The sequence below is a fragment of the Narcine bancroftii genome, chromosome 5 (assembly GCF_036971445.1).
Source record: "Narcine bancroftii isolate sNarBan1 chromosome 5, sNarBan1.hap1, whole genome shotgun sequence".
Classification (NCBI taxonomy): domain Eukaryota; kingdom Metazoa; phylum Chordata; class Chondrichthyes; order Torpediniformes; family Narcinidae; genus Narcine; species Narcine bancroftii.
In genome coordinates, this window is record NC_091473.1 from 127,427,363 (window position 1) to 127,447,362 (window position 20,000).

Here is a 20,000-nt window from a genome sequence, read left to right on the forward strand (position 1 = left end):
CGCCTCACAGTTTGGCGGGCAGCAACCTCCTTTGAAGAAGACCGCAGAGCCCACCTCACTGACAAAAGGCAAAGGAGGAAAAACCCAACACCCAACCCCAACCCACCAAATTTCCCCTGCAACCGCTGCAACCGTGTCTGCCTTTCCCGCATCGGACTTGTCAGCCACAAACAAGCCTGCAGCTGACGTGGACATTTACCCCCTCAATAAATCTTCGTCCGCGAAGCCAAGCCAAAGAAGAAAGAAGATTGGAATCTTTCCAAATAGCATTTATAGTTCTGGAGGCTTGTTCTGATTTCAAATGCCATACTAATACCTTGTGTGACCTTTCACCTAATTTGTAATAACTTTGTTTAGTTCCTGTTAGTCTTTTCTGTTCTATAAGGTGTTGCATTGAAGCTTCTTATTGATTAATAACCGCCATCTATCCTTCAACCTTCTTATTTGAAAGTTTTTTTTTTCCATATCTGTAATTTCTTGTCCTAATTGATTGATTTCTATCAAATATTTATTAGAAGTAAAACTTATTATGTGTCCTCTTAAATAAGCTTTCAATGCATCCCAAATCACAAATTTATCATTTATTGAGTTTAAATTCAGGACACAAAATTATTGAATTTCCTCTCTTACAAAAGCACAGAAATCTGACCTATTCAGAAGCAAGGTATTTAACCTCCAGCTGTAAATCAATTAATAGGCATGTCAATTTGCATTAACAATGGTGAATGATCAGACAAAAGTTTAGCTTTACGCTCCATCTGAAATACTCTGCCCTGAAGCTCGGTTGAAAATAGGAAGAAATCTATTCTAGAGTATGAATCATGTGTAGCGGGCTGGGTCAACCCCGCACACAATGGGCAAAATTGTTTCATTCCCCCCCAACGTGCAGAAGTTCCAGGCTGCAGGAGCGCGTTGCCAGGGGAACGGCCAGGCCTCACAGCAGCATTATTCCTGTGAGTGTCTCATCTCCCCTAAAAAGGAATGTGTGTGGTTTGAATAAATGGCAATTGCTTGGGGTGCACAGCATTTATTTCAGCAGCTCTGCCTTTAGCGGTCGTACAGTGGTGACCCTGAACAGGTTCTAACATTTTTAGAACCCAAAACTCGCAGCAAGATGAATCCTGACGACTCATCCACAGCCCAAGTGACTACCACCAATGGATCTCCTGCAGCAGTTTACGCCATAACGTCTACTTGCCGCCATTTTGGGCAAATCAGTCACGCAGCTGGCTGCAAGTTGCAGAATCACAGTTCACTCTGCGAGGAATAACAGCCGAGGACAGAAAGTTCTGGCACGTGGACAGCACCCTGGACTCCGCCACAGCAGTGAAAGTTGGTCTGTTTGTCAACAACCCACCCGTGGACCACAAGTACACAATGGTTAAGCTTGAGAAATTTGAACTTAGCTGGCATGAACTTAACACGCATGTGCTTAACACGCAGGGCCCAGTTGATTGCAACCCCTCAGAATTGATGCAGGAACTTACAGATGGACACACAAGGGGCTTCCTTTTTAAGACCCTGTTCCTTTCCAAGTTGCTGGTCCGTGTTTTCGCCGCTATCTCCAACATGGACTTTCCGAACCGCAGCTCGTGGCGAGAGAAGCAGACCAGCGCTTCTGCACTCCACAACCTGATTCCATCCATGTGAAGCCCATTTGAGGAGTGGGAGCAACTGCACAAACCTTGGTCACCTCGTGCATCCCCATGGCGGCTATCGCAGCAGCCCAGCCACAACGCAGCAACAAAACAGCAGGGTATTACTACTCCCACCGTCGGTGGAGCCATAATGCCCGATGATGCATACTGCCTTGTACCTTTTCAGGCAGCAAACCCAGTCCGATGCAGGGAAACGAGCAAGCCGGCCGCCGTTAGTGGTGATAGCGGATGGCACCAGAAAAGGTCCGCTTTACCTTTGCGACTGGAAGGCCCAGTGGGAATTCCTGATAGACACTGCCACAGAAATCAGCCTAGTTCCACTCACTTTCTTTGAGTGGAAGAATAATGCCAGATGCCTACCCCTAAAGGTTGCCAACAGTTCAACCATCACCACCTCTGGGACACAATGCATGATCATTCACACCAGGAATGCCATTTTCAGGTGGGACTGTACTGTCGCCTCAGTAGGCCAGATTTCCTCTGGGCGAACGAACTCCTGGTCGACCTCAACCGATGCTAGCTGGTTAATGCCACCACCTTCCAGGTTTTCCCCCTCACACTGCACCAACACACCGTCTGGCCTTTTGGAGTCCATGCTCTTGAACAAGGCGAGTAGACCACACTGCTCACCGACTTCCCCGCTCTACTGGCCCCCAACTTCCATGATGTGGAACCAGCACATGGCATACAACACCACATTGAGACCACCGGACCACCCGTATAGGCGTGGGCATGACAACTGCCCCAAGATAAGCTCCTCCAAGCTGAGGCCAAGTTTTCCATGATGGAGGAATTGATGATTGTTCACCATTCCAACAGCCCGTGGGCTTCGTCACTACACACAGGCCCAAAGAGCTCTGGTGGCTGGCGCCCCTCTGGCGACTACTGCAGGCTCAATGATGTAATGGTACCAGACAGATATCCCATACTGCACATACAGAACTTTACCGGATGACTCCAAGGTGCCCAGATTTTTTTCCTAAGTCAATCTGGTGAAGGACTACCTTCAGATCCAAGTGCAGCAGGACGAAGACGGTCATTCGGGCTGAAAAATGTGGCCCAAATATTCCAGCACCTCATGGATGTAGTGGTAAGGGACCTGGATGGACGACATCCTCATTGTCAACCCAGATGCCAGGACCCACAAAGAACATTTAAAACACCTGTTTGCCCGGCTGCAGACTTTCAGGCTAGCCATCAACCCGTCCAAGTGCCAGTTCAGTTTGTCCGCCATCAACTTCCTTGGGCATCACATCTCCATCTAAGGAGCAAAGAAGGTCAAGGCCATTTGGAACTTTCCCAGGCCCAAAACCCTCAAAAACCTACAGGAATTCCTTGGTGAATTTCTAAATTCGCTTCCTCCCAGGAGCAGCAGCCAACATGCAGCCTCTCTTCGACCTCGTTAAGACAGGTAAGGAGCCCAGCTGGTCTGCAGAGACACTCCAGACATTATAGGAGACCAAAACAGCATCCTCCAAACCCATGTTCCTGGCACACCTGGATCAAGGCTTCTCCCCGCCATTAATGACAGATGCCTCAGACCGGGCATTGGGTGTAGTGCTGCAACAGTGGCAGCCAATTGCTTTCTTCTGCAAGCACCTTCGACCACTCAAGCTGAAGTACAGCGTTTCTGATCGCGAATTGCTGGCAACTTACCGGCCTGTATGCCAGGTACATCCTCGAAGGCCGAATGTTCACAGCTTCCATGGACCACAAGCCACTGGTGCAGGCTTGTCGGCAAGGCAACAATGGCACCTTTCGTACATCTCCAAACATACAACCGATATCCGTCACGTAGCAGAGAAGTCCAACGTGGTAGCTGACGCACTGTCCAGGCCAATGATCTCCGAGGTGACAGGTGGCATCAACACAGCTCAGCTCGCCAGGACCAGGCTGAAGATGCCAACACACAGGCATATTTAAATTGAGGAGTTTACACCGGTTGCAGGAGACCCAACGCTCTTGTGCCACCTCAAGCCAATCCTGCCCGTGACCTAGAGACGGCGGGTATTCAATCAAGTGCATGGACATCCTTTCATCCAGTTAACAGTCCACCTCATTTTGGACAGGTTCGTATGCTGCGGGCTTCAGCGCGAAGTTTCACTTTGGGCAACAACCTGTGTACAGTGCCAGCGAGCCAAAATCCATCGGCACACTAAAGTCCCAGTGCAACGTTTCCTGCCCACAGCAGACAGTTTCTACTACATGCACGTGGACATTGTATGGCCCCTTTCCATCAGTCAGGCCATGAGGTACCTTTTCACCGTGGTTGACCTCTTTACACGCTTTACACATGGTGCCCATGCTGGTCTGTGACACGGAGACCTGTGCGAGGGCCTTTACTTCACAGTGGGTCACCCATTTTGGAGTCCCTTCCCACATAACTTTGGACCAGGGAGCCCAGTTTAGATCTTCCCTCTGGGTGACCATGGCCAAATTCTGTGGCAGCCAGCTACACCACACAACCGCTTACTACCCCCAATCCAATGGTCTGGTAGAGTGCTTTCACTGCCATCTAAAAGCAGCCCTCAAAACACAGTTGCATGTGCTCAACTGGATGGATGAACTCCCATGGGTCCCTCTGGGCATCCGCACAGCACCTAAAGAGGGCCTCCCAACCTCATCGACAGAAATGGTCTACGGCGCGCACCACTCTCCATCCCAGGCGACGTCCATTTCGGGTCAACGGAACTACCACCGAACGCCATGGATGTCCTACAGCAGCTGAGGAATCACAAAGCCTACTCACGTCCACCTCCTACCACCACCCTTGGGACGCCAACCAGCCGTGTCCCAGAAGAACTCAAAGTCACAGACTTTGTCTTTGTAAGATGGGGCAAACCAGGTACCCCCCTGAAGTGCCTTAACAAAGGGCCTTTCAAGGAACTGAGAAGGAATGGGATTGTATATACTCTAGTCATTGGAGGCAGGCACGGCGTGTTTACGGTCGACCATCTCAAGAAAGCCCACTTGGACTCCTCAGAGCCTCTCCCACCCAAAGACAATCTCTCAAACTTCACCCAAAGAGACTGCGATTCTGGGGGGCAGGGTGGCGTGGCGAACCAGGCCAACCCCGCACACGATGGGCTGAATCACCATAGTGAACAGCCAGTCACCGCGCAGCATTATGACATCACTCCCGTGAGCCTGTTGCCTCCCCTGTAAAGGAACACATGTGGTTTGAATAAATGGCAGTAATTGGTTTACTTGCTTGGTGTGGAGTTCAGATCTTTCATTAAAGTCAAAGTTGTCTTAGCTGCTCGGCTTCTAGTTACACCTCTCGTAGACTTGCCTATTAATGGATCTCGACAAAAAAAATTACAATCCCCTCCTAACAATACTTTTTCATGAGCATGTGCTAAATTCAGAAAGGTTTTCTGAATAAACCTCATCATCATCTACATTAGGAGCATATATATTTTAAAAAGTCCATAGTTCAGAGTGTATTTGACAATGGACCATTGCAAACATGCCTGCTGCGACTGTTTCAATATGTTGAATATCTATTGGAAGATTTTTATTAATTAATATTGCTTTCACTTTGACTTTGAATTAAATAAATAAAATATAGCATGACTCACCCAAGCTCTTTTCAATTTCAGGTGTTCCTTTTCTACTGAATGTGTTTCTTGTAAAAGAGTCATATCTACTTCCATTTTAAAAAAATGTACAAGTATTTTCTTCCATTTTATTAACCCATTAATCCCATTTATGTTAAAATTTAAAAATGTTAATGCTTTACTTATCGCAATAACTCTACTTCCATCACCTTTTCCCATAAGACTCCACCCCTTAACTTCATAACAATTTCTGGGTCCTTACAGGATATTCCATCGGATTTTGAGGGAAGTCAGTGTGGAAATAGTAGGGGCTCAGACAGAAATATTTTAAATGTCATTAGCGACAGGGATGGTGCTGGAGGATAGATGGATTGCACATGTTGTCCCATTCTATAAAAAGGTTTCAAGGAGTAAACCAAGCAATTATCGGCCTGTAAGTTTGACGTCAATGGTGGGCAAACTAATGGAAAGTATTCTTAGGGATGGTATATATATATAATTATCTGAATAGACATGGTATGATTACGAACAGTCAACATGGATATCTGTGTGGAGGTCATGTTTGACAAATCTTATTGAATTCTTTTGAAGAAGCTACCAGGCAAATTGGTGAGGGTAAGGTAGTGGATGCTGTCTATATGAACTTCATTAAGACCTTTGACAAGGTCCCACACAGAAGGTTAGTTAGGAAGGTTCAATCATTAGGTGTGAATATTGAAGTGGTAAAATGGATTTGACAGTGGCTGGATGGGAGATGTCAGAGTGGTGGTGAATAACTTTTGTCAGCGACTAATGGTGTGCCTCAAGAATCTGTATTGTGTCTGTTGTTGTTTGTTATATACATAAATGATCGAGATGATGGGGTGATAAATTGGATTAATAAGTGTGGTGGTACACCGCCGGCCTACTGCAGGGGGCAACCTCTGTATTTGAAGGAGTGTAAGAGGACAGGACAACACCTGGCCGGCTGTCAATCAGTCGGCCTGAAGGGATCAAGCCCCACCCTCCGGGTGTCAATCACCCTCCGGGATATAAGTCTGCGCCGGCCTCCCGAAGCTCACTCAGAGTTACTGCAGCTACAGGCAGCCTGGCTCTGTGGAAGTCTTTGAGGATTAAAGCCTGTGGTACAGTCTTTACCTCGTGTGTGTCTGATTCTGGCTTACAGCGCACCACAATTTAATCCACAAAATTTTCCCACAGCTGCCATGGAAAAACTCCTGAGCGCAGGAAGCCTCGAAGTCGACCCACGCCACCCTGAAGCCCAGACACGCTTCGAGATTTGGTAGCACGCGGTCGAGGCAATCATTGAGGCACACGAAGGCGACATCCTGGATCCAGATCGGAAGAGGCTGGTCCTACTCCGGTCAAAGCTGGGTCCCCATGGCTTCGAGGCAATCGAAGGCTGCTCCACATACAAGAGCACAATGGACACTCTCGAGAACTTGTACAAGCTCCCCATGAATGCAGTCTGTCCAAGGTACCTCCTCAAAACCCGAGCCCAGCAACCCAGGGAGATGGCTGAGTCTTACCTGGGTCACTTACGAGAGTTGGCCCAGCCATGTCTGGCTGAACCCGGGGTAGGCGTAGAGGAGGTCGAGAGACTGATCTGGGATGACTTTCATCCAAGGGCTACGCTTGAGGAACATCTGGCAGAAGCTGCTGGAAGACAATATCTACGCCCTAACCAAGACAGTGGAAGTGGTCCAAACCCTGGAAGCGGCAATCCTGCACATCGAAGCCTTTGATTCCAGGTTCCTCCAGGGTCCCTCATGGCCCTGTCACACTGCACCTGCAGACCCAGACCGAGCTGGGGAAGAAAACATTGCAGTGGCAGGTGCCCGGTGCCCCTGTAAGTACTGTGGGTCCTAGTGTGGGTCAGACTGACAATTGCACCAAAACTATACGGCTAGGAGCCAGTACTGTTCCCTATGCGGCAAGAAAGGCCACTTCGCTAAAGTGTGCCTCTCAAAAATAGCCGGCAGCTCAGAGGCCCTCTATGACCGCCCCCCCTCCTCCGCGGACCACTCCATGTGCACGTGCCAGGCGGAAGCCCCATGTCTGGGGAAGGAGGCCAGCCAAGCAGTGGGCCCCCATGTGCCGCCACTATCTTGGGCCTAGCAGCGGCTGACACGAAGGGCCCCCGATGATGATGAGAATGATGTGGTCAACACGGGCGATGACAAGGCCACCCTACAGACACTCCCTACGCCTCCGGGTGCCAACGGCTGCCGCACGCCACACCCCACGACCAACATCGACGTGGTCAACACAGGCAATGACCAGGCTGCCCTACAGATGCTCCCCACACCTCTGGATGCCATCGGCTACTGCTCGCCGCACCCCACAACCAATGTTGATGTGGTCAACACGGACCATGACCAGGACACCCTGCTGATGCTCCCCACACCTCCGGATGCCATAAATCGCTGCACACAACCAGAGAGTGAAGACTCTGACTCTGAGACGTTCCTGGCTGCCACCACGCTGACCAGGGACATCCCTCACGACCTCGGGCGCTCTATGATGGACATGCAAGTCAATGGGCAGGTAACGAAGTGCCTGTTCGACAGTGGCAACACCGAGAGCTTCATTCACCTGAGCGTGGCCCACTCCCTGAGATTAAAAGTCCACCCCACCACCAGCTCGATCATCCTCGACACCAAGGATAAGACTGTTGGTACCCTCGGGCGCTGCTTGGCCGATATAACTGTGGAAGGGGAGAGTTACACAGGGTTCAGGCTCCTGGTCATGCCCAAACTCTGCGCCCCAGTCCTCTTGGTCCTAGATTTCCAGTGCCACCTGTAGAGTGTCACCCTTGCCTTCGGGGGACCCCAACCTCCAATCACATTACACAGCATGCCAATCTACCATCCCCGGCCAACCTGCGGCCTCTCCACACTGCGCATCACCCCACTAGCACTCTTCCCACATCTTGCACTAGGCTGCAAGCCAATCGCTGCCAGAAGTAGGTGCTATTGCGCCGTAGACAGAGACTTCATCAAGGCGGGGGTGCAGCGACTCCTGGCGGAAGGTGTCATAGAGGCCACTAACAGCCCTTGGAGAGCCCAAGTCCTGGTGGTCAAAGGGGGAAGTAAGCTGAGGATGGTCATGGATTACAACTGGCGCATCCAACTGGATGCCTACCCCCTGCCGAGGATCGCTGACATGGTCAATGAAATAGCCCGCTACCGGGTTTTCTCTATGATTGACCTGAAGTCGACGTATCACCAAATCCCCATCCACCTGAAGGACAAGCCCTACACTGCCTTTGAGGCGGACGGGAGCCTGTACCATTTCCGCTGAGTTCCCTTTGGGGTCGTGAATGGGAGTCTCTATCTTCCAGTGGGAGATGGATCGCATGGTAGACCGGCACAAGCTGAAGGCAACATTCCCGTATTCGGATAATATCACTATCTGCGGTCGTGACCAGCAGGACCATGATGCTAACCTGGAGAAATTCCTCCAGACAGCCATGGAGCTGAACTTCACTTGAAACAAAGTGAGTGTTTAGCACCACCCGCCTCGCCATCCTGGGGTACATCGTGGCCCATTAATGGAGTTACCTCTCCCCCGCCCCCCCCCCACGCTAAAGGCCCTCCACAAGTGTCTTGGCCTTTTCTCTTATTACTCGCAGTGGGTTCCTCGCATCTCGGACAAGGTCTACCCACTGGCCCAAGCTACAATGTTTCTCCTCCCACCCGAGGCGCAGGCAGCCTTCATCCGCCTCAGGCAAGTCATCGCGGACGCCACGATGCAGGCTGTGGATTAGGACTCCCCCTTCCAGGTGGAGAATGATGAATGATGCCTCCGAGGTAGCCCTTGCTGCTACCCTCAACCAAGAGGGGCGCCCCGTTGCTTTCTTCTCTAGGACCTTCCACGGCTCCGAGCTAGAGCATTCCACCATTGAAAAGGAGGCTCAAGCAATTGTGGAAGTGGTCTGCCACTGGTGCCACTACATATTATGGATGTGATGAGAGGGCGCATCCTTTCTGGATCTGCGCCAGCCTCCCGAAGCTCACTCAGAGTTACTGCAGCTACAGCCAGCCTGGCTCTGTGGAAGTCTTTATGGATTAAAGCCTGTTGTACCGTCTTTACCTTGTGTGTGTCTGATTCTGGCTAACAGTGCACCACACAAAGTATGCAGATGATACTAAGGTAGGTGGTTTTGTGGATTGTTTTCAAAGCTTCCAGAGAGATTTGGGCAAGTTAGAAGAATGGGCTGAAAGTTGCCAAATAGAGTTTAATGCTGATATGTGAGGTACTACATTTTGGTAGGACTAATCAAAATAGGGCATATATGGTGAATGGTAGGGCATTAAAGAATGAAACTGAACAGAGAGATCTAGGAATAATAGTACACAGTTCCCTAAAGGTGGAATCTCAGGTGGATAGGGTAGTGAAGAAGGCCTTTGGAATTCTGGTCTTTATAAATCAGAGCATAGAGTGTAAGAGTTGAGAGGAAATGTTAAATAGTACAAAGCATTGGTGAGGCCAAATTTGGAATATTGTGTTCAGCTCTGGACACCAACGATACAGACAACTGTACTTCAGAGATCTCAACTCCGAATAAAACTGCTGGAGTGGCTGAACTGTATGGAAGACAAGAGCCGTGCCAATGGATATTGCCCTGAATCACCCCGTCGGACTTTATTCAAGAGGGGTGAATATGGTGCTGCAGGCATGTCTGGGTATATCCTCACTGGGGGTGCCTTTGGTACCTGGAGCCCCTCTCCATAAGATCCCCTAATAAAGCTGAGAGCCCTCGTCTCCTCCCTCATACCTGCCATGGACATAAGCCAGTAGCATGCAGAGGAATGTCTGGGCCTCCTGATTAATAAAGCCTTTGACGACTTGCTTCGTGTCTGCGAGTGGTCGTTAACTGTGCTTACACTGACTCCCATCTGTGACTTCTAATGCCATAGAATAGATGCTCTGTGGTTAGTAAGGGATTATTCATGGGTCCTCTACCGGCATCACCTACGGCTCCTAGAACGCTTCCACCAGCGTTGTCTCCGCTCCATCCTCAACATCCATTGGAGCGCTTTCATCCCTAACGTCGAAGTACTCGAGATGGCAGAGGTCGACAGCATCGAGTCCACGCTGCTGAAGATCCAGCTGCGCTGGATGGGTCACGTCTCCAGAATGGAGGACCATCGCCTTCCCAAGCTCGTGTTATATGGCGAGCTCTCCACTGGCCACCGTGACAGAGGTGCACCAAAGAAAAGGTACAAGGACTGCCTAAAGAAATCTCTTGGTGCCTGCCACATTGACCACCGCCAGTGGGCTGATAACGCCTCAAACCGTGCATCTTGGCGCCTCACAGTTTGGCGGGCAGCAACCTGCTTTGAAGAAGACCGCAGAGCCCACCTCACTGACAAAAGACAAAGGAGGAAAACCCCAACCAACCAATTTTCCCCTGCAACCGCTGCAATCGTGTCTGCCTGTCCCGCATCGGACTTGTCAGCCACAAACGAGCCTGCAGCTGACGTGGACTTTTACCCCCTCCATAAATCTTCATCCGCGAAGCCAAGCCAAAGATTTAAGGTGGCATGTGAGTGAAAGAATAAAGGTTGAGAACCACTGATCTAAATACATCTGGCACAGAGAAAGATCCTGCCTCCACCAACTCGCCCAGAAGCCAACAGTGGAGCACCTTCCAACATAGTTCTCTTACCCACACTGCTTACACTGTCAGCTGCCCTGGTGGCTGAAGCTCAGTGTGGAGAGGGGTGCATGACGAGGGGAGGGGGTTGGGCCAGTAGTGGGGTGCCTTTTTGCAGGTAGTAGTTTGTAAATGCATGATCAGCTGAGCTCTGCAGCAGGAGGCAGCGCCACAGACCTCAGGCTCAGACTTGCACGCACTTTTGTCAAATGCACGGTGTGAGCATAGATTAACAGGTAACCTTGGGACTGGCAGAACCCAAGATTCCGCTGCTGATTGGGTGCCACGACCACGAGGCGCAAGCCTTGATTGAGTGACTAGCTAAGTACGACTACGCTAATATGTATAATGTTGCACATAATGTAATGTGCATAATAAAATAGCATGACAAGTTATATGAATCAATAATAACAGACCTTTTATTCCATATTATTATCCATCACAACTCTGTCACATCGGGCTGTTTCTTTGCTGCCCAAATTATTTAGATGGTGTTGAGGTGTTCACTTGGTTTATGGAAAAGCGAGTGACTTGTTGTTGGGGCTTGGGGCGGGTGGGGGCGTCAGGCACATGGTGGAATATAACAAGTTTGAGTTCAGGAGCCCGGGCCCCCTCGAGTCCCGACGAGCACGACCTGGGCTGGCAGCAGGCACCAAACTACCTATGTAACCTATCCCAGAAGTGGCGCTGGTAGTTCGGTGCCTCAGCTGCCAGCCCGCCTGGTGTCATGCTCGTCGGGACACCCCCCCAATCCTCCACTTTCCCAACCACCAAACTATTACATTTGTAACATCTCTGCGACTGAATTGGATGTTACAAAAGTAACAGTTTGGTGATGGGAGGAACTGAGGAAGGTGAAGGATTGGGGAGTGGGTGCTGGACTTCCAGTGGGGTTGAATTTTTAAAGCCTCTCACTCAGAACACCCGGAGTCTGAGTTGAGGCAGCCAGTTAGTTAAGTAACTAGTGGCACTCTTGTTGTGGGGCTTGGTCATTGGGTGACACTGAGAGGCCACCTCTCGGTGACCACTAATTACTTAAGTGTCTACTTCCAGGCACTCTCTGCGGTGAGGCGAGCTGATTTTCAACCCCCCACCTCAATCATCCTCGATTCCTCCACCTTCCGACCAAATTATGAAATTTTTCACATCCAATTCGGTCAGAGTCCGACCGATTAGATGGGAAGGTGAAGGATCATCCATTCGCCATCTTCGCACATACGGGACGCGTCATACACCACAATTCTGCAGAAATGCACATCTTCATCTCGACGCCATCAGCCCACCGCCTCTGGCTCCCAGAGACCACCACACGTGTGTCACACAGGCAATGGCGCGATGCCGACTCTGGTCATGCCCACACTGCCGCTGGCTTCTCCCGCACGGGTGCAGACACAGTAAGTAGAGACCAGGCGGCAGACCTGAGTCTAGGGTCTCAGACCCCCTTACCCTCCGGGCCGCTAGGCTTCAGCCTACTCAGCCTCGTGGTTACTGATGACAAGAAATCACAAAATAGGTTATATCTAAAAAATTGATACGTGTTAGGAAAATGTTAAGGTGATTTTTCATGATCAGCAGCCCAAAATCCATAAAATACACCCCAAAGTGTTCAGGAAGCAAAATCTTAGTCGATCAGTGTTATCCATCTTGGCAAAGCCATATCCCAAATCAATTGGGAGAAGGAGGATTGAGTCTTGAAGTCCTGCAGTCCTGTACTAAAAAGTGTTCCAATATTTGCAGCCAGCAGAGGGGACCTTGGAGAAAGTAACATTTCCATGCCACTGATGGCTTTATCCTTCTAAGGAAGGCCCTGCTAAAGAACCCTTTGTTGCCACTGATGGAGGGAGTGATCCTTTTAGGTGGAGGTTTAAATAGCCTCATGAACAGTATCAAAATTGTTCGGTGTTGTTGTCGAGGCATTAATCCTGACAAATGGGAGAAACGGCATTAAATTCCACACTTGCGCCAGGGCAGCAGATGATGGAAAATCCAAAATAATACACTGGTATGGAGGATAATAGACAATAGGAGCTGGAGTAGGCCCTTCGGCCTGTCGAGCCAGCGCCGCCATTTTACAGATCATGGCTGATCACTACTATCAGTACCCCTTTCCAGCCTTATCCCCGTAACCCTTAACTCCCTTGCCCACTAGAGTCTTATCTAACTCTCTTTTGAACATAATCAGCGAATCTGCCTCTACCACCCTCTGTGGCAGAGCATTCCACAGATTCACACTTCTCTGGGTAAAAAAATGTTTTCTCATCTCCGTCCTAAAGGGCCTACCCTGTATTCTTAAACTATGCCCTCTAGTCCTCATCTCCCCCATCATTGGGAACAAGTAATCCGACTTCACCCTGTCTATCCCCCTGATGATTTTGTATACCTCAATCATCTCCCCCCTCATCCTTCTAAACTCCATCGGATACAAGTCCAGTTTTTCTAGCCTTTCAGCATATGTCAACCCCGCCATCCCTGGAACTAACCTTATAAATCTGCGCTGCACACCCTCTATAGCTAGTATGTCCTTCCTCAAAATTGGAGACCAGAACTGGACGCAATACTCCAGGTGGGGGTCTCACCAGGGCCCTGTACAACTGCAGAAGGGCGTCTCTGTTCCTATACTCCAAAGCCAACATGCCATTTGCCTTCTTCACAGCTTTCTGATCTGCTAATTTGTTGAATGTGCATGCTAATATTGTACTTCAGTTGATGCACATATTGCGACCAAGTGGAAATGTCACCTTTGATTATGCATGTTGCCATGGTCATTTTGAAAGCAAGTTTAATAAATAACTTTCAACTATTGTTTCTTATCATAAAGGAGGACCTATTCCAAACAGAAATCCCATGTCGAAGCAGCTCACAAGTCCTGCACACTGAGGTTCTGTTGTTGTATTAGAATAAATTTTTTCAGTTAAGTGTAAGTTCTCTCTTTGGTTGGCGGCGACTGGGACAACAATATCGGATTTCTTGTTGATAATGGGTGATTCATTATTTGGAGGAACACAGAACACACTGTGACGTTTCAGGGCCCTGGTACAGTTACATTTGTTCAGTTTACCCAGTGCTATAAAATTAGGCGAAGGCTGGTTTAATAACACGCTTACAGCAAAACAGAAAAATTGGAGCCTGAACGCAACAATATGATGACTACCAGTCTAAATTGTCGGGTTCTGATTCATGGGTCAAGAGCTGGAAGGATATGATGTATCAGAATTGGTAATTATTACTTTTAGAATTTTTCAAAACATATTAGTTTAAAAGTCACAATCGTAACACAAATCTACTGTAATGCATTTTATTGTGGTGTCTTCCACACATGTAGGAGATGTCATTTTTTTCCTCCATTATATTTCTCAATTTTTCCTGGCAGTGTTTCCTGCAGCATATTTGTGGCTGCCATAAGAGAACATCTTATAGCAGTCACCCACCACTGTCAGCATCTGTAAGTTCTGCAGACTGATCCCATTACCTTTTTCCAACTTTGTACATATTTTCAGGCATTAGGCTTACTCACAGCACGTGGTTACATGATAAAGGATCTTTCACCTGAAAGGTTAACTCTCTTCCTACAGAGGTTTCTGAGCATTTCCAGTTTTTGTTCCATAGTTCCTGCACCTGCAGCTTTTTAAAGTTTTTATTTGCATGTGACGTTGGAGGAAGCTTTTGATTTGTGGGGTGACTACTTCCAAAGAAATTCTTTAAGAGACCAAACTTCATCAGCAAATGCTTTGCATTACAATTGAGAGAGAAATGTTTATTTTCAGAATTCCACTCAGTTGTTTGGAATTATTTCGTGCCCGAGGAATTTTAAATGTACTCTATTAGTAAATGGAAAATTTAATCGGCAGAAGACTCCTGTAAACCAAGTCACTAATTTTTTTTTCCTGAAGCAAGAGAGAAAGCAATAAAAACACTTGGAGGCTCAATCTTTGATTTGGGCATCTCCTTTGAGCACCTTGGGGAATATGTCTGAACATACAACAATGACCTTGGAAACCATTTATTTAATCAGTCTTCAGAAACCAAGTAAATTTGCATAATTTAGATTACTGTAAATACAAGAGAGTTCATTCAACCCAAACAATTCTCTGCTTACATTTGACAACAAATGCTGTGCACACAGGTCTATATATTTATCCATACACTCTTGATCTGCTTTTTTCAGTGCATATGGTATGTGTGTGTGTACCTACATCTCATGAATATATCTATTCATAAATACTGTATTCAAATATGTAAAAGGGATTATTAAAATTTAGGTACCAAAGTAATTTCTTTTAAGCTTTTGTTACAGATGAATCAATGGGGTGAAACTACACCAAATTTATTTTACCTATTGGCAAGGATTTAAAACAAGTCTAGATCATTCATTTGTTTCTATAAAGACAAATTATAACTGTAATTATAATTCTATTTTACTTCGTCTTAATTGATTTTTCTGTATGCATTTATTTCAAATCATATTATGCAAATGGAAGTAAAGAATTCACAGAGTCTGCAATCTGTTTATATTCTTCACTTACTTTGACTACTATATATATATATTAATGTGATATAATTTGTTCATCATTTACTCCACAGCATGTAGCTCAGGTATTTGAAAATTTCACAACATTCGCATCTGCCTCCTAGTGGTTCAAATCTGGCCTCAAGTACTAACTCTGCGGAATTTGTACATGATCCCAGTGAAAATCATATATTCCAACAGCACAGCAATTGGTCAGAAAGTTAATTATCTACTCCAAACTACCCTAATAATTGTAAGTGGCAGAAGATTCAACATCGAGTTAATGGACATGTGAGAAGTAGTAAATTGCTGGGCTACAGGGAAATTTTTTAAAAAAAGGTGTGAGGGAACTAATGGTCCATCCATCACCCACTCAGCTCCACTCGCTGGCCACATCCTTCAGCATTCAAAATGCTATATGAGGTCCTTCCCTACACCCATCCCCACCCTTCTGTACAGCCCAAGAGCCGACAATCGTTCCTTATATACTAACCCTCTGACTTCTGGATCATTCCAGTAAATCTTCTCTGAATCCTCTCCAATGCCTGCACTCCTTTTCTCAAATAAGGTGCCCAAAATTGAACACATTTCTCCAAGTGAGGTCTCATCAGTGCCCTAAAAGTCTCAACATTACTGCTCTTACATGCTGTTCCTCTAGAAATTGTGGCCAACATTGCATTCACCTTCTTCACCACCCATTCGACCTGGCCTTTATCTTGCACAAGGAATCCCAAGACCCTTTGCACTTGGAATTTTGAATTTTCTCGCCATCTAAATCATAGTCTGCCCGCCTAGAACCATGCACTTTCCAACGCTGTATTTAATCTACCACCTCTTTGCCCATTCTCCTAATTGATCCAAGTCTCTCTGCAGCCATTCAGAATCCTCAGCACCACCTATTCTGGTATCATCTGCAAATTTAGACACAAAGCCATCAATTCCATCACACAAATGTACTTTCCCCACATTCCATTAACCTCCTCTCACAATTTACCACTCTCCTACACACGACGAGCAACGAACAGTGGCCACTTAACCTATAAATGCGCACATCAGAACGGAGGAGGAAATTGGAGCACCAGGAGGAAACTCCACATAGACAGCACCCGAGGTCTGGACGAAACCTGGCTTACTGGAACGGTGAGGCAGCGGTTCTACCCGCCATGCTGCCCCACGATACAAATCCACAGTTTTACATTTGCATTTATTTAACCCTTGGTTAGGAAATTGAGATTTACCAACCCACTCTGTCCAGTTTTCTCCATGTCGGAGCAATTCATTATCTTGGAAAGAATTCAGTTATTGCTCGGTTTATGTGAAACACAATCTGCTGGAGGAACTCAGATTAAGTAAGGATTTGGGTTGGAAATGTCGACCAATCCTTTTCTCCCACTGATGTTGCTCTACATGCTGCAGATTGCGCTTAGTTTCCGATTTCGGCACCTGTATGTCTCCACTGCCTGCTTTACAAGAGGTTGGAGGTACTAGTCGATATCTGGGGTTGCCTCTCAATGATGTTGCTTCCCGAAATTGTAAAAATATTTTGTTCCATTCTGTGTGCGAATCTGGCTTTAATATAGGGATAGAGTTTGAAAATTAAAACATAGACACCCAGTAAGAGCAGAATAACGGAGCCAGCCACTGTTAGAATGACTCCTACGATTAATTGATCAGTCCAGGATCTAAATGAGAGATGGTGTTTAGAATTTGCCACAATGGTCAGGGTATAACCACAGGTAAGGACTATGAACCCAGTGAATAAAATAACCAAATAATCAATTAAGCCACCACTCCTTAACTTGTAGATCTGAGCCCTGCTCCTCACACAGTTCATATCCTGCAGAGCAGAGGTGAGCAGTTGCTTGAAGAGGACGATTAAACATAATAAGCACAAGGCCATCCCAACACCCAGCCTCCACTCACCAGAGTGGGTGGTGGCTGTGGACATGATGACAATCCCCGCTATTCCCGTTCCGAAGATCAGAAGCAAGGCGGCGGAGTAGCACAGAATCGCCAGTTTCACATCTTGGAACCACCACAGTTCCACCTGATCCTCCAAGACGTTTTGCTGGATCCGGGAACGATTTGCGGGCAGGTGGCCGGAGCCGATGTGGGAGAGCTCAGCCATTTGGAGATGCTAGTGTTTTAAAATGATTCAGGCGAAAAGTGGGAGTTGCTGAACCCCCCCGCAGCTCTGATGCCAAAGCCTCCCCTCCCCACGACCAGGTCGCAGAAAAGTTGGGGGGGGGGAAGGGCGCAGAAAAGTTGGGGGGGGGGTGAAGGGCGTAGAAAAGTTGGGGGGGAATGACGCAGAAAAGTTGGGGGGGGGAGGACGCAGAAAAGTTGGGGGGGGGGGGAGTACGCAGAAAAGTTGGGGGGGTGAAGTACGCAGAAAAGTTGGGGGGGGAAGTACGCAAAAAAGTTGAGGGGGGAAGTACGCAGAAAAGTTGGGGGGGGAAGGACGCAAAAAAGTTGGGGGGGGAAGGACGCAGAAAAGTTGGGGGGGAGGACGCAGAAAAGTTTGGGGGGGGGGGTAAGGGCGCAGAAAAGTTGGGGGGGGGGTTGTTAACCTGAAGGTAACTCTCCAATTGCAGCCTTAACAGGGGACTGGCGAACCCGTTGATTCTCTGGTCGCCACGACTCGCTGCAACATCGCGGGGATCCCGAGCTGCCGGCCGGACTTCGCTGCCGTGGAGTCCCAGATCCCGCACGCTTGTGTCTCGCAGCACGGTCTCTGACAATACGGACGGGGTTTCTTTTTAACCTCCACCCCCCCCCTCTCTTTCATCCGCATTGAACTAAAGCTCCAAATTCCCCGTGTCTCTGTCCACGAGAGTGAGGTGCCAACGATTATGCCCCGGGGAATCAGACGAAACTGGGCAGCGGACTCGTTTCCATCGAGAGTCCCATTTCCCTTTCAACATTTAGCCGCCTGTTTGTTGTCTTGTTGCCATCTGGGGCTTTGCACAACCTTGCTTTCCATTAAAAGATCAGGCTCCAATGAATGACCCTCATGGGAGGAGAGAGAATTGCTTCATATCCAACAGGTCGGACCTGTTCTATAATGCTCTGGATCCCATTCACATGTCGACGTACTTGTCCTTTCCAGCAAAATCCACTGAGAAGAGTAATCACCAAGCCTTGTAATTTGAGGGTGGGGATGACTTCCTCCGTTGTTCAGTGCACTGGGTATTTTTCCACGATGTGCTTGAGTTGTTGCAACTTCTCCTGTCCTGATCGCACGCAGGTGAATCCTTTCACTTTCCTTGCCCAAGACCCATTGTGACTCGGGTCCGAGTGAACTGGCCCCCTCCTGCCCAACCTTCAGTCCCGACAGTCCTCGATGGCAGAAGATCGTGGGCTTGAGGACTTTGCGCGGGGGCCACTCGGGCGTCTCGCCTGGGCTTCTGCTGGATCACATTTCTCTTTCTCACTCCGCCTACTTCGGCTCCCGAACAGGTTCCACGTGGAATTCACAAGCAGGTTTTGAAAGGGAAGGGCTGCCTGCGCAAACGATCCTCAGTCGTTCGCCAGATATGATTCCTGTGAATTCAGGTTCTACTGCCTTCGAAAACAATCCGGATTTTGAAGGATTCCAGTTGATCCAACTGATAAATATCAATTTTAATTTTTAATTAATTTTCCTGCAACTCAGATGAAAGGATAAATATAAAGTGCTGTCTTTATATAGTCCAATAATACATTAAGTTTCAAAACACCCTGCTGTCAATGACGTACTTTGGACTGTAAATACGTAGCAATACAGAAAAAGGATCCAGGAGTATCCAATCTGCATTCAGTTCCTTTAGTTCAGTTCATATTGAGGTGTATTTGCCATGAAAGGAAAGGATCGTAAGTTCTTCCATTTAAAAACGAAATCAAACTCTTTTACAATATCCACACTGCCTTGATTTTTTTTTCTCTCAGGCTCAATTTCAAATGGTGTTTGCTGGAGATGGCTGATGGCCTTCATGAGCAGGATCTGAGGCTCTTACAGCTGAAAGCCCCCTACCAGTTCCTCTCAATATCTGAAAACAATTGAATCAATTTCAGGGAAGTCAGTTGATAGGAAACCATCCTCATAACTGTGCGGTGGGTTGAAATTCCACCATCATTCGAGCGAATCTCTTCTGATTTATTCAATTTCAGACTCGTTCATTTTACAGGGCTTTTCATGAATTCTTATTTATTCATTTGTGTTTCCTCATTTGAACCATGAAAAAGGGGATGCGGTTTTCCCTGTGATGCTGAGGAAACTCAGCAGGTCACACTGCACCCACTGAAAGTAAAGGTAACCAATATTTTGGGTCTGGGCCCTTTGTCGGGTACTGTACATTGCACTCGACCCAGACATCTGCAGATATTTCTCGTTTAACACTAGCACCTCTACTCTCTAAAGCAATGGTTCTCAACCTTTTTCTTTCCATTCGCATACCACTTTAATGAATCCCTATGCCATAAGTGTTCTGTAATTAGCACAGGATTACTTAAGGTGGGATGTGAGTGTGGAAAAAAGGTTGAGAACCATTTCTCTAGACCCAGTTGTTACTGAAATATTTTGCTCGAGAAAAATTGTCATTGGTCCATTTCCTTTGGAGTTACGAAACTGTGCA

At 47.7% G+C, this 20,000-nt stretch overlaps 1 protein-coding gene across 1 annotated transcript; it reads right to left on the bottom strand.

Moving 5' to 3' along the window:
- Nucleotides 1–14,864: 14,864 nt before the first annotated feature.
- On the bottom strand, nt 14,865–17,717 carry LOC138763959 (transmembrane protein 125-like). The gene has a single exon (XM_069939028.1). It carries the CDS (start codon nt 17,513–17,515, stop codon nt 16,853–16,855), a length of 663 nt encoding a protein of 220 aa, XP_069795129.1. The 5' UTR covers nt 17,516–17,717; the 3' UTR covers nt 14,865–16,852.
- Between the last annotated feature and the right edge of the window lie 2,283 nt (nt 17,718–20,000).

What these genes read in the sequence shown, in the direction of transcription:
- LOC138763959 (XM_069939028.1), bottom strand. Translation starts at nt 17,515, where the DNA reads ATGGCTGAGCTCTCCCACATCGGCTCCGGCCACCTGCCCGCAAATCGT.